The sequence below is a fragment of the Echiichthys vipera genome (assembly GCF_963691815.1).
Source record: "Echiichthys vipera genome assembly, chromosome: 15".
NCBI lineage: Eukaryota > Metazoa > Chordata > Actinopteri > Perciformes > Trachinidae > Echiichthys > Echiichthys vipera.
The window spans coordinates 20,361,507-20,375,101 of NC_139840.1; the positions used below are offsets into that span (position 1 = coordinate 20,361,507).

The 13,595-nt window shown below is 43.2% G+C and overlaps 2 protein-coding genes across 3 annotated transcripts in view; both read right to left on the reverse strand.

Moving 5' to 3' along the window:
• The window catches only part of LOC310958237 (TSC22 domain family protein 2-like), a 163,724-nt gene that overhangs the window by 64,127 nt on the left and 86,002 nt on the right, over window positions 1-13,595 (reverse strand). The gene's annotated exons all lie outside the window — the stretch shown is intronic.
• The window catches only part of ephb3a (eph receptor B3a), a 30,127-nt gene continuing 19,478 nt past the window's right edge, over window positions 2,947-13,595 (reverse strand). The window contains exons 11-15 of the mRNA XM_083928525.1: window positions 13,304-13,551; window positions 9,817-10,032; window positions 9,249-9,398; window positions 6,837-7,030; window positions 2,947-4,563 (exon numbers count right to left, since the gene is read on the reverse strand). Coding sequence (XP_083784651.1) covers window positions 4,452-4,563; window positions 6,837-7,030; window positions 9,249-9,398; window positions 9,817-10,032; window positions 13,304-13,551 — 920 coding nt within the window. The 3' untranslated portion in view covers window positions 2,947-4,451. The remainder of the gene's footprint in view (window positions 4,564-6,836; window positions 7,031-9,248; window positions 9,399-9,816; window positions 10,033-13,303; window positions 13,552-13,595) is intronic.

The window sequence follows — 13,595 nt, forward strand, 5'->3', positions numbered from 1 at the left end:
TTAATAAAAATCGGCCACTTTGGGATTTATGCAGGCAAATCTTCAGAGACAATGCACTGCAGTGAACCTTAAAGACAAATGACCCTCAAAGTCAAATCAAAGCTGATTGGAGTAAAAATAGAACAAAAAGTTTTCCCTTGACTGTCATTTATATTTGATGCACCACGTCATGTAATGTTTCAGCATTACTGCAGCTATCTTGCCCCGTTTGCACTGTTTCCTTCATTTGCTGCCTTTCCACCGTGATACTCTGTGGTGCAGTATCTTAGAATATTCAATTAAAATACAGCCCATTTTACATAAAAATGATTGCTGAAAAGACTTTGATTTCCATTTGTGCTTGCGGTGCAGAGCTGCAGAGATTCCTCCACACTGAGAGCTGAGAGGAGCAGGCACCAAGTTCTTAAAAAGCCTGATATTTTCTGTGCCTCTCCTCATAGTTTCGGCTGAGTGCTGCATGCGCTTCACCATAAAGAGGGTAGTTTTCCATTGATGAGACGACACAGGCAGCTTCAGCACCAGCAGCAGCAAATCACTACTCTGTTAAAAGGCCCTGATGCGTAGCAAACTCTCCTGCCAAGGCTCCTTGCTCCAAATCTGCCTGCTTGCAGACCCCCTGTAATTGGAGGCATTAAACTTGCTTTGGACAGGATGGCAAATGAGTGCTTTGAGCTTGGAGGAGAACTGACTGGCGCATTTAGAAGGCCTACACAAGTAGATGCAGCTAAATCTGACAAATCACTGCCAATCCAGCAGATCTGTGTGTGTGAGGGGGGAGGGTTGTATAGTTATGCATTTGAATGTGTGTTTGCAGTGAGCCTGTGTCTTATTTTTTCTGTGTCTCTCTGGGGTTCGTGCGTGATTATGTACATCCCGTATAACGGCCAGGCTGCTGTTAATCTCACAGTAATCGTGGGGATCACTCTGGTGATTTAGGGATTTGACGTTGAACCTCAGATTGTCTGGTCACTGACTGGAGACCGGCGGCCATGAAATAAAAACTGTCTGTCATCCTGCCATCCCTTCCTCACTTTTCCCCCCACAGAGTGTGCTCATTAAAACCTCTGTGAGATCCTGCCGCAGCTGATTTCTCATCACTTAATGGTCTGTAATACGATAATGAGATATTTTCCTTTAGGTTCGCTGCCATTTTACATCATCTTTAAGATGCAGCAGTGAAAAAAAAGATTGCATCCCGCTCTGCTGAAATGGAGGGCTGTCAGTGTTTTCTCTGGTGAGCAGCGAGCCAGAGCGGCCTGAGAAGCTAGGGAGACGCTTCAAATGTTTTGATGGTAAACAGGGTGCAAAAATCTCACTTTTGACTTTGTGTCAGATCTCAGATGTAATGGGAGATAGCGAGCAAACACATTTAAAAAAAAGCTGGGAACTGTTGTATTTTAGAGCTTCATTAGCTGGGAACTCTTGAAAAAAGAAAAATAGGAAGGCAATCCAGGCACTCCACAATGATGATGATTACCCTGTGGCTAGACACTTAAGTGAATGCCATAATGCTAACGATTCCTCGTTACTCATCTAGGGCAACAAACATCAAACCTCTGGTCAGAGGTGGAGACCACAGAAATGTAACCAAAGGGAAGCTTTCAGGATCCATCCAGTGGATGCGTTCAAGTATTCGGGTCTTACTGGATATAGATTTCACTTTTTTTTTAAACATTATTCGCATCTTTTTTCATTATTTCCAATAAACCTCACCTATCATGCTTTTACTCAGGTCATGTTATTGCCTCCCAAAGCAGGTAACGAAGCGCTTTACATATAATTCAAATAGACAAGTAAATGCATAGTAAAATATTAGATTAAATACAACAAAAGATAGCATATAGGTGGAGCCACACCATGTCTTCAGTGTGTAAAGCCCTGACGAACACCAACAGCAGTTGAAACATGTGGGTTTTTTTTTAAAGGATTTTATGATTTAATAAGGCTTTGTCTGCCTCCCTATTTATTCTATCCTATTCCCCATTTTCCAAAAGCACCCAACGCTTGTTTGATCTACGTCTCAGTATACAGAGCAACCAGTCATCTATTCTTTTTACTAGAAAAATACAGCTTTTTTACTGGAAGATTTTTCTCCTCAGCAGGCATATATGCATAAAATACTCCTGCAAGGTCAAGCCTTTCTACACATCTCCTGTCTTTCATCGATGGAGAGAGCGGTGAAGCGTTTATCTTCTATCTACCTACAAAGCTTTGACATACATGATAAATGCCACGCTCCGTGGGTCGCCCAGTGGAATTACACAGTGGCTCAGTGTCTAGATATATTGCACATTTCGATCTGTGTGGTTCACAAGACCTCTGTGTTGACCGGGTGTGTGCACATCCTGTGAGAGCAGCAGAGATGATTAGAGAACATGTAGTGAACACGACATCACCAGTCCTCCCGCTGCAGCTGCTGTCTGAGCAGCGAGTCACAAATGGCTAAGTATGAACCCCGGAGCCCCCAGACAGAAGCGCGCCCTTTCAGTCAATAAAAACAGAAGGTGACAGCTTCGCTCATCTGCACTGGTATGAAAAGAGATCTGGTTTATGTCCTGGCTGGTAGATTAAAGCCAAACAACAATGACATTTGGTGTGAAGCCAGATTAACTTTGCCTCCTTGAAGCCTGGCCAGCAGCAACAGAGACTGAAATCACCAGAATAGTCCTGTGGTCTCACTAACGGGCCAGCCTCGTGGACCAGCCTTTGATTAATCTTAAATCTTAATGAGTCCATCCAAAGCTGCTGTGATATTCCGACTGAGGAAGTAAAACACACTTGCTATTCCCTCTTTTCATCCCTCAGCCGGATAAGAGGAGACCCCGAACTCCAGCCCATGAACCCGCCGAGAAATCAAAGAGAATACCAGAGATCCGTTTAATAATTTATTTGCATATGATTATCGTAAAAATACTGAAAGAGAAATGCTTATTTTTGTTCTAGTTTTCTGCCGTTTTTTGTTTTTTTTACAATCTAATACACCTTTAATTGCACAGGAAAAAGTCTGCCCTAACAGACACACATTTTCTTCTTTCATTGTGACATATAGTTTCAGATATGTAATGACCATTTAAACTGCGTGTTCTCCATTTGCTTGCTCCTCAACAATAAACAAACAAGCATATGAACGAGGGTCATAGAGAGGCCAGAATCAGCTCAGATGGTTGTAAATGCTGAGCTGACTGCTCTAATAGAAATATAGTATTATATACAGGCAGTTGGTTTAGATAGGAACTGCGCTGACAGCTGGCGTGCTGAAGAAAACACATGTCAGGAGAAATAAACCAATGAGTGATTTTTTTCTAGTGTTTGTAGGTCAGGTCAATATTAAGGTCACAAAGCTATCATCTGGATACTGACCTTTTTAATTCCCACTGATCTGCAACACATTCGCCAAAGTAAAACATACAACACGGCACTACCACTGGCGCTTTTCGTTTAGAATTATAATTATTCTGTCTGAGTGGAATATTTCACTTTGTAATTCACTCATTCATGTCTGTCTGGTTTGTTAATGTGTGAAAAAAACAAGCATTGTAATAAAAAAAGTTATGCCCCCGGTGCTCGTAAAAAATCCCCACAAAAGACACCTCTTTGCAATAATAGATAATAACTTAGCATTCAAAACAATGCGTATATGAATCAAATAAGATTAAGAAAACATGGACGTTAAAGTCCATACAGCAAAATGCCACCAAAGCAACAGTTAACGTGGAACTTATTTGTACTTTTCTCATGAAGAGGTTTCCACTTTGGCATGCACATGACGTGTCCCGCACAGTGTCAGTTACGTCTCTCCTCGGACAGAGGGACGCCGTGAAGACTCGGATGCTTTGTACAGATTTGTAACACATATGTCTCCCAGTACATGTGGAAGACAGTATTTAAGAGGAAGCAGATGAAAAGTGTTTTTTTTTTCTTGTTTCCCCCCAAAAAGCGAAAAAAAAAAAAAGAACAGGTTGGGTTAAAAAAAAAAAGAAAGAACTTGATTGGATTGAAGGTCTACAGATGTGGAGTTGTCTTAAGAGTTAGTTTGAAGCAAATGTTTGCTTTTATCTTGGCACTGTTGTATAATCTAGACACTGAATCCGACTGTATCATCTGTGAGAGCCCTCCGGTCCTCAGTCTGAGGGGGAAGAGAAGGAAAGACTGACTCCCAACCAGCAGAAAACACATGCAGACATGCAAACACAACCTGAGAGGGGGCAATAGGAAGTTTGGCTTTATGTCAACAGTCACAAATCCACAAGTGTCAAGTAATGAACACACACACACACACTGCAATGGACGGTTCTTTTTAAACGGACATTAAATATCCGGTCGGAAAAAGAAATCTCCAAAAAACGGTCCGCTTTCGCTCTCTGTAGCTTCTTCTTCTTTTTATTTTACATCGGGCTCTTCACGTCAGAGTTTTTAGGTAGTTTTTTTTGTTTCTTCTGTATCCAGCACGCTCACACTCTGATGGGGAGAGTTTGGCTCATTTGTTGCCGAACTATTTCCTGACTGCTGTCCGGACTCTTCCTGTTGTGCCCCGGCAGCGTCCCTCCGAGCCGCAGCAGGTCCCTGCCAAGACAAAGCCGCACAGGTCAGCAGCAGATTCACAGCCACTTTGAACAAAAGATATGGCTCATTATTACTCCACTAAGTGCTCTCATTGAAGGCGGCGGTGGATAAATGTCTCATCCATCTTAGTGTCAGTGTAGCTAAGTTCGGCATAGTTTATATGCACCTAAGACCTCATGGTTATAAACAATAAAAGTGGAGCATCATAATGAGGATATGCTCCAATCTGCTGATCAAGAGCTTCATATGCCATAAACGAAGTCCAGCTCACATACCAAGCCAAATCTATTTATTACATTTCTAGTTTTAATAAAAGTTCAACATATTTCTCAGCTATCTTGGAAAAAGCAGCCTGCGCGTGTCCTTTGTTGCTCGGCCAGTGTCCTTGTTTTCAAGGCCCTCGTGGCTGAAGATACTCTACAGATAGCGCTGCATCTCATATCCTCTCTCTCCCTCCTCCGTTATCTGCCCCAACATCATTGAGCAACCAATGGCTGGTGAGCAGGAGCGAGTGCTCAGACGCACACGCAAACACAGGAGACGCTCTCTAAATCATGCTCTGACAACATGATCCTTTCTCTCTCCTCCTCTTCCTCACGCTCCTCTGTCTATCTCTCTTGCTGTTGCATACAGATGAGGCCATAAATTAATCATTGGCATGTCATCTGCACACAGCGACAACATAACGCGCACACACACACACTGACACACAGACACACAGACACACAGACACGCACACACACACACACACACACACACACACACACACACACACACACACACACACACACACACACACACACACACACACACACACACACACACACACACACACACAAGCATAGCATATCCCTTTCCTATTTGCTCATCACAGCATTGGGCGCGCCCTCCCCTGATGCATTAAAAAGCTCATTAGCAACCTAATTAAACACATTCCTCTCTTTTAGCTTCTCCTCAATCTCCCTTATTACTCACACTTCATCACCTCCTGCTTTTCCACATCAGCAGCTCTGGCTGCTGTCTGTCCTATCACCTACATTCCAGCATCCAGCCAAGTATAGGGGGAATTAAACCGAGGTCAGCCATTACATTTCCACACACAATTAGCTTCACTGAGCCAAAATCCTGGCATAGGAATCGCCCTTGGGGCTCTATGTCAGAGTGAAACTGTGAGCCAAGGAGCTGGTACAAGACCTGGATACTGTATGTATGAATTCTGCCTTTTGTGCCTGTTGGAAACAGGAAACCATAGTGTAGTCAGAGCCACAGAGTTGAGGATGTGCGCTGGATTCATTATACATCACTACAGAGCTGAGGATCTAGCATCTAAACAAGCTCTAACCATACTGTTGACTGGATGCCAGGCTAACAAAATTCAGAACAAACACGTCAGTAAAAATGTCTCGAGCGTTTGGAGCCACTGCGCTGAAAACAAAGTTCAAAAACAACTTGTCAACCTGAGGACAGCTACCTATGAATAAGTCAACTTCTTCACTTCTGAGGGTAGTATCAGAGAAAAAGACGTCTGTCTGGCAGTAAAAGCGCTCAGCTCTAAGAAATATCCTCCCAAATCAACGAAAGCATAAAACAAACCAAATCCAACAAGCATGAACCTTAGTTTGCCTTTCTTTAGGCCAGACTTCTTTTTTCACCGTAACATCTTATTCCAACAACCCTGAGGCACATAGCGACTCGTCTCTGCACAAAGAAGAGTCTTCATCCTGCACTTCACACCCGTCAGATACAATACAGGGGACAATTTCACACAAGGTGAAAGAGAAAGAATTGCATCACTTCTTTTTGTGTGAATAATGCATACTTTTTTTCAACAAAGGTCTGCTACAGTAGCTGCCAAGTCAGCCAACAGCACAACAAATTACACGGCCAACATTACAGACTTTGTGAAAGTTCCTGCAAAGTTGTTATCAAATATTACATTTCTACTATGAGCTTCCGTATTTAATGTAAACTCTGGTTGCTGTTGTGAACTGAGATTCTTCAGAATGGTCAGATGTTGCAGATGAACATCAATTTGGTCCAACCCTCTATAAACAGCCTATAAACCTTGCCAAGGTGGCAACAGAGAAGTACTTTTCTGTTCTTAAAAAGAGTTGAGATATAACACATTTCCAAAAGCAAACACTTTCCATTCCCTTTGAAACTTCTCTCCATTAAAATCAATGAAACAAATGACATAAATATTTCTTCACTGAAGTAAAGTGTGTGAGAAAGCAACTTGTGCACACTTCCTCTGTTCCTGCATGTGGACTCACCCTGAGTAGGTGCTGGTCACCACCTTGAGGCTGGCAGCGTTGCGGAGCAGCTTGTCCAGGGTGCTGACGATGCGGGAGAACTTGGGCCTCAGGTTTCTCTCCTTCATCCAGCACTCGAGCATCAGCTGGTGCAGCACCATGGGACAGTCCATGGGCGGGGGCAGCCGATAGTCCTGCTCTACTGCCGTCATCACCTGAGAGACAGGAAGTCCTTCTTTAAAGTCTCTGTGAGCTTTCAGGTAAATGCTAACATCAACCTGCTAACACGTTGATGGTTTCCGTGTTCATCATCTTGATTTAGCCTGTTAGCATGGTAACATTTGTAACAGTGCTGCAGGAATGATGTATGTTTGTAAGCAACCATGGATATAATGGACTCTGCTGCAGGCGTGTACGTAGCCCATGTAGTTGGGCTGTTAGCATTGCTCTGGTTCCTTCGGCAAAAAGCTTTTGCTTTTTAAAATATTGGGAGCATTAATGCAACCACAAGAAGTAAAAAGCTTACCCCAGGTTATAAAGGAACCAAGGTTGCATGACTTCAACATCACCATAACTAGTTTCCAATTGATTTTGTGTGTTTGCAGTTATGACCTTTGACAACCTCTGTAGTCTCATTTAGCCACTTGTTTAGACACATACAAGCTTCAAAATTTACGAGTGGGTTATTTACTTGCATATTTTATGTTGTAGAACAAAATGTGAATATCTCCTGAGCTTGTGTTAATCACAGACCTTATTTAGGCACCTAACCAAAAACCCATTGAAAAAACCCATCGACTATGAGACGAGGGAACCGTTAACTAATTCCCAGCTGATGGGAACATCACTGCTTTTGCAGGTATAAAGCAAACCAATTTAAATGTTGTCCCGATGATGATGCTAGATGAAAGGCTAAGGAAACACCAAAGTTATTACAGTGTATCCTCTGGGGACCTTGAATATCTGTAGCTAATTTCACCACAATCCATCAGATAGTTGTCAGGATATTTTGCTCAGAACCACAAAGGTCAACCTCATTACAGCACCAGAGGAAAAAGTCAGAGGATCTCCAAAGACGTTACATCTCATCCTCTGGGGACCGTGACTGTCTCTGTACAATTTTACCCAAATCCATTCAATGTTTTTGTATTTTTTTCACTTAAAACCATGGATAAAAAAGTGAACACATTCAGATGAACATTCACATTTGGAGTGCATAAATATTTATAATCTAAAGGGTATGCTACATAAAAGGATTTAAGGACATTTTTAATGTGGTGCTCCTTCTAAGTGTTTAACATTTGGCAATGACTCATTTGTATTATGCTCACTGTGTTTGGCCTTGGTTGGTGTGGTGGAAGAATAATCCCCAGTTGGCTGTATTATGTCCTACATCAGACAGTTTTTGACGCATGCTGTCACACAGTCCAATCTTCCTTTCATCATCTTTACAAAACTCTAAAAACAGTACTCTCAAGTACTCTCAAAGTTGTCACTTCAAAACCGGCGTGATTGATAGGAGAGACAATAAGTGGAGGACAAAAACGCTCTCTCGTTGATTTGATCTTGCCTAGCAACGACGTTTCCCTCCATAAGCTCTGTATGGGTTTTAACTCCCCGAAACAATAAAAAAATGTCGTTTGGGAACAATAAAACATTTCTGCTGCACCCCTCTTCTCCTGCTGCTTGTCCTTTGATTTTTATGTCGTGCTTCTAGTCAGCGAGTACCTCTGCTTATGTCTCGCATTTGTTGACTCTGTTGCTTATTGAGCGATGACTGTAGCACAAAGGCTATTGGGAAAAATAGAAGGCCTCTACTTTGATGCTTTCATTACTGCATGTGGGCTTTGTTATGAAAGTTATACATACATTACTGGCAATTTCTCATTTTTGCCCTTTTTTGTGGCTTTATTGCTTTCAGCTTTACAACCCTCTTTTTGAAGCACAATACAAAGCAGATATTCCTCAGAGAATAAAGTGGAGGTGTACACATTGCTGAGGTACTTTGTTCAGGGAGGAGGAACCAGGAGATTTCTTTTTCTCTCCTGCGAGCGCACTGCTGTAGTTACGACGTCTGTGCAGTGCAGATAGCCTACAGGTAACAACTCGTAAAAAAAACAGAAAGAAAAAAAAAAGAGGCCTTTTCCTGAATTCTCCTTTGTGTGTACGAGAAAAGCTTTGCCGTATGGATTTGTAAAGGGTGGGCAGGCTAGGGCTCCGAATAAAGGGGTAAAAAAACTAGAACACAGACACACAGCTGCACCAGCATCTGCAATGAGGAGATAAAGACGGCAGAACAGGCCCAGGTCCAACATGGCATGCTGGAAATCAGAGGAACCCTCAGCTGGCCCTAAACTAAGACATAAAACTCCCTGTATTTTCATTTGCTCTATACATTTATGTTTGGAACATGAGACTGTCGGGCTAACTCACATCCTGGTTGCTCATGTCCCAGTACGGTCTCTCTCCATAGGACACCACCTCCCACATGACGATGCCATAACTCCATACATCACTGGCAGAGGTGAACTTCCTGAAGGCGATGGCCTCGGGTGCTGTCCACCGGATGGGAATCTTCCCTCCCTGCACACACACACACACAAACACACACACACACACACACACACACACACACACACACACACACACACACACACACACACACACACACACACACACACACACACACACACACACACACACACACACACACACGCACGCACGCCCACACGCACACGCACACGCACACGCACGCACACGCACACACACACCAAGGAATTAACACCCCGGGAGACACTACAGACTTAAAACAACACACAAATACAGAAGCTAATGCACATTTCACAGGCGGTCTCACACGCTAACGCAAATATTGGCACACATGAACAGCCACACATGCATCCATATGCACATGTGAGACAAGTGAAGTGGATCCAATGAGCAAGCTCAATTAGACATGCACAGAGTGTACAAACACAGAGTTAGCACACATTATACTGACCAGGGAGCTCGTGTAAGTGGGGTCAGCAGAAGTGTCATCCAGAAAGCGTGACAGGCCAAAGTCAGAGACCTTGCAGACCAAGTTGCTGTTGACGAGGATATTCCGGGCGGCGAGGTCTCGGTGCACGTAGTTCATGTCTGACAGGTACTTCATCCCTGCAGCAATGCCACGCAGCATCCCGACCAGCTGTGTCATCGTGAAGCGCCCGTCATTCAGCTACAAAAACACAGCCGGAGATAAAGTGAGGGAATGTAACTGGAGAAACAAGGATGTGTTGAAATGTGGAGAAACAGATGATAGGGAAAAGGATGGGAGATAAGGGGGAGGAGAAAGCTCCGGAGAGAGCCGATCCGTCACTGAGGCCACATAAACATGACATCTGTCATAATGCTTCACGGCTGCTCCTGACAGTCAGTGACAGCTGACCTTTTCACGCTCGCTGTCCAATTAGCTGATTAATTAGACTCTTTACTGTCGTACTAAACCCATTAAGGCTTTATATCGACTGCAACACAAAAACAGAAAGGGAGCTGCAACACAAAAATCAAACCAGACAACTGCAGGTTTCTTTTTCATTCCGCAACTGCGACAAACTATTTGTAGGTACAGGCAGTGCACAGCTGTTACTTTAAAACTTTTGTTTGCTTTCTTTTTGCATGCAAAATATTTAAAATCGTCCCATTGACTGAATCAGAATGGCATGTTGTTGCTCAATGCTTGTTTTCCTCGTTTTGCAGAGATCTTGCCCTTTCATGTTAACATTTGAGAAGCGTAAAACAAATCTAAGGTTGGGGCTTTCGGGGTTTCATTTACAAATTCTCCACGCGTTCTGAAGCGTGACACAGTGGGATAAACTCCAGATCGTAATAAATCAGCACTTTGACCTGTCAAGGCCGATGAAACCTGATGTGTGTGAATTGAAAGTAATCAATCGAATGTCAATAAACATTTATTATTAGGATGTAAAAAAAAAGAGAGAGGTTCTGCTGGATGAAGCTGAAACTGCGCTGTGAGGTTTTCTTTCATGGCCTGAATAGTTAATATAAATAGAAAAAAAAACTATTTTCGACACAATCAATCCCTACTTTGACTCGACAATGAAAGCACAGAACACAAGACGTGACTTGACAATGTCATAAACATACTGCTTTGTAGTCGACACACTCCAAAGAAGTCACAGCAAAACAAGCCAGAATGGATGGATGTGTAAACAGCCATGATTCATAGCAGGCCTTCAGAGCCACGCTGGTGTGTGTGTGTGTGTGTGTGTGTGTGTGTGTGTGTGTGTGTGTGTGTGTGTGTGTGTGTGTGTGTGTGTGTGTGTGTATGTGTTATTTCTGTACATCTGTAATGCTTCTACATGTGCATATGCCGTGTGTGTGTGAAACTGTGTCCATGCCCCCAGGGTGTTGCAGTACAAAGTCTCATGTGCGTGACACACATGGACAGTGTGTACGTGTGTGTGTGTGTGTGTGTGTGTGTGTGAGAGAGAGAGAGAGAGAGAGAGAGAGAGAGAGAGAGAGAGAGAGAGAGAGAGAGAGAGAGAGAGAGAGAGAGAGAGAGAGAGAGAGAGAGAGAGAGAGAGAGAGAGAGAGAGAGAGAGAGAGAGAGTTACTTCTACAATTCCCTTATTGGAGCAGAACTCAAGAGTTCCTCTGAGACACCGGCAGTGTGACACTGGCGGGAGTGGGGTTGAGGACAGCACAGGGCGCAGAGTTTTTGTTATTTGTGTGACAGCTGACTGAGAGGAGTGGGTGAGAAAAAGAGAAGAGGCTCAGGCTGGACTCTCAGATGTAGAGCTGCAACTTACCATTGTTTTCATTGTCCACTAATCATCTTCAAATAATAGATTAATTGTGCCGTCCATAAAACATCAGAAAATAGAACAGTGTCCAAGAACCTAAGGGGATGTTTCCAACAAATAAGTAATTGCCAATTACCTGATAATTGATTTATCTTTCAAGTCATTATTTGCATTTGCCTCAGCTTCTCGAGTGAGAGGATTTACTGCTTTTCTTTGACAGATATAAAAGCAAACTGTTGGTGGGAAAAAACAAGTAATCTGAAGATGCAGCTCTGGGCTCTTGGAACTTGTCATCTGACGTCTGACTGATTATTTGAGGACAAAAATTGGCAGATTAATTGATAATAAAATAATGAACAACAAAACAAAACAGCAAATTGTAGCCTCAAAAGCCATTCTGCTTGATAAATGGCTTAAACAATTAATGGGTATAACAAACATTTATTGTATTTTTACTGATCAAATGTTTTGGGGTAGTATTAAGCAGAAGTTAAGTAGCACTATCTCATTTACTTATTCTTAAATCGTATATTCACTAACTTAACACTGATTTTGCCAAGTTAAGAATTTATTCAGCCAATGTTATTGGAAGTAATAATACCACCGCACCCTGGACTAGCTACTGGGGGCAGTTCGAAATTGATTCAAGTCACAGGTACTTGCCTATCGTGCTGCGTATTGCTCAGGTCCATCCTACATCCAGGACATGGTCAAACCATATACACTGTTCAGACTGCATCTTGGCCCATCAAAAGATGTATTATAATAATAAAAGCACTCGAAACAGTCTGCTTATTTGATGTCATGGCTGGGTGATATCTTCACAGTGGAATGCACTTATTGTAAGCCGCTTTGGATAAAAGTGTCAGCTAGGATTTAGGATTGTGCTTGTTCTAGCTTTTATGTTAAATGTCTGTCAAACAATAGCCAGCTATTGTTTTTGTTTTTTTATCCATACAGACAGGAAACAGGTCCTCAGCCAGTTCTGAACCGCAGACGTGCAGTTATATGGCATCAAACCCACTAAAGTTTAGAGATATCAAAACGAGCTGTTCAGTGCCAAAGGGCATCATTATCATTGATCAGTCTATGCAAAAAAACAGCTATATATCACCTAAAGATCAACTGCTTTGGTATAGCATTAAGTAACCTCACTGTCACAGTATATAGACTTTCTTACAGTGCAGCCATGCAGGAAAACGCTTTTTATTTAATGTAAATGACATGTAATAGCCCCCACGCAGCTGGAAATGTACTGTGTGACATCTCATTTCTCATCCTGCCTTTGTTCGGGGGGTTTTGTGTAGGTGGTGGCTGTCTGAACCGAAAACTCTGATTATAATGTATTCTGTGGTCGTACAAAGGCTATTAACACACTGAAGCAAACCTGCTTTATACATGCAAAGGTCTGTTGTGTGACAGTTTTCCACCAAGAGTTTGTGCATTGGACAATCTGTCAGCATCAGTCAGTCACGTCAAGCAGAGACACTATGCCTGTCTCCAGGCGTTATATAGCACATTTAATCTCTATCACTCAGCAAGTGAACGCCTCGGGGTGTTTCGCACAGAGTAAAACACTCCGATAACCCACAGGTGTTGTGAATGACTGCCTGTGTGCGTGTGTGCCTCTCAGCTTCCATACAAACGGAAAGTAATCTTCTCTGTCCCTCCCGCCAAGCTTACCCTGAGGAAGGAATCAAGCGCTCCGTTCTCCATGAACTCTGTGATGATGAGGACGGGGCAGCTCCGGGTCAGGACGCCCTCCAGCCGGATCACGTTGGGGTGGTCAAACTGGCCCATGATCGAGGCCTCGGCCAGGAAGTCCCGCCTCTGGCGCTCGGTGTAGCCGGCTTTCAGTGTCTTAATGGCCACGACCATCTCTCTGCGACCGGGCTGCTTGAGGCGTCCGCGGCACACCTCGCCGAATTCACCTGGATTGAGAGAACAAGGTAGGTGGGGGTAAAGGGAGGAAGGG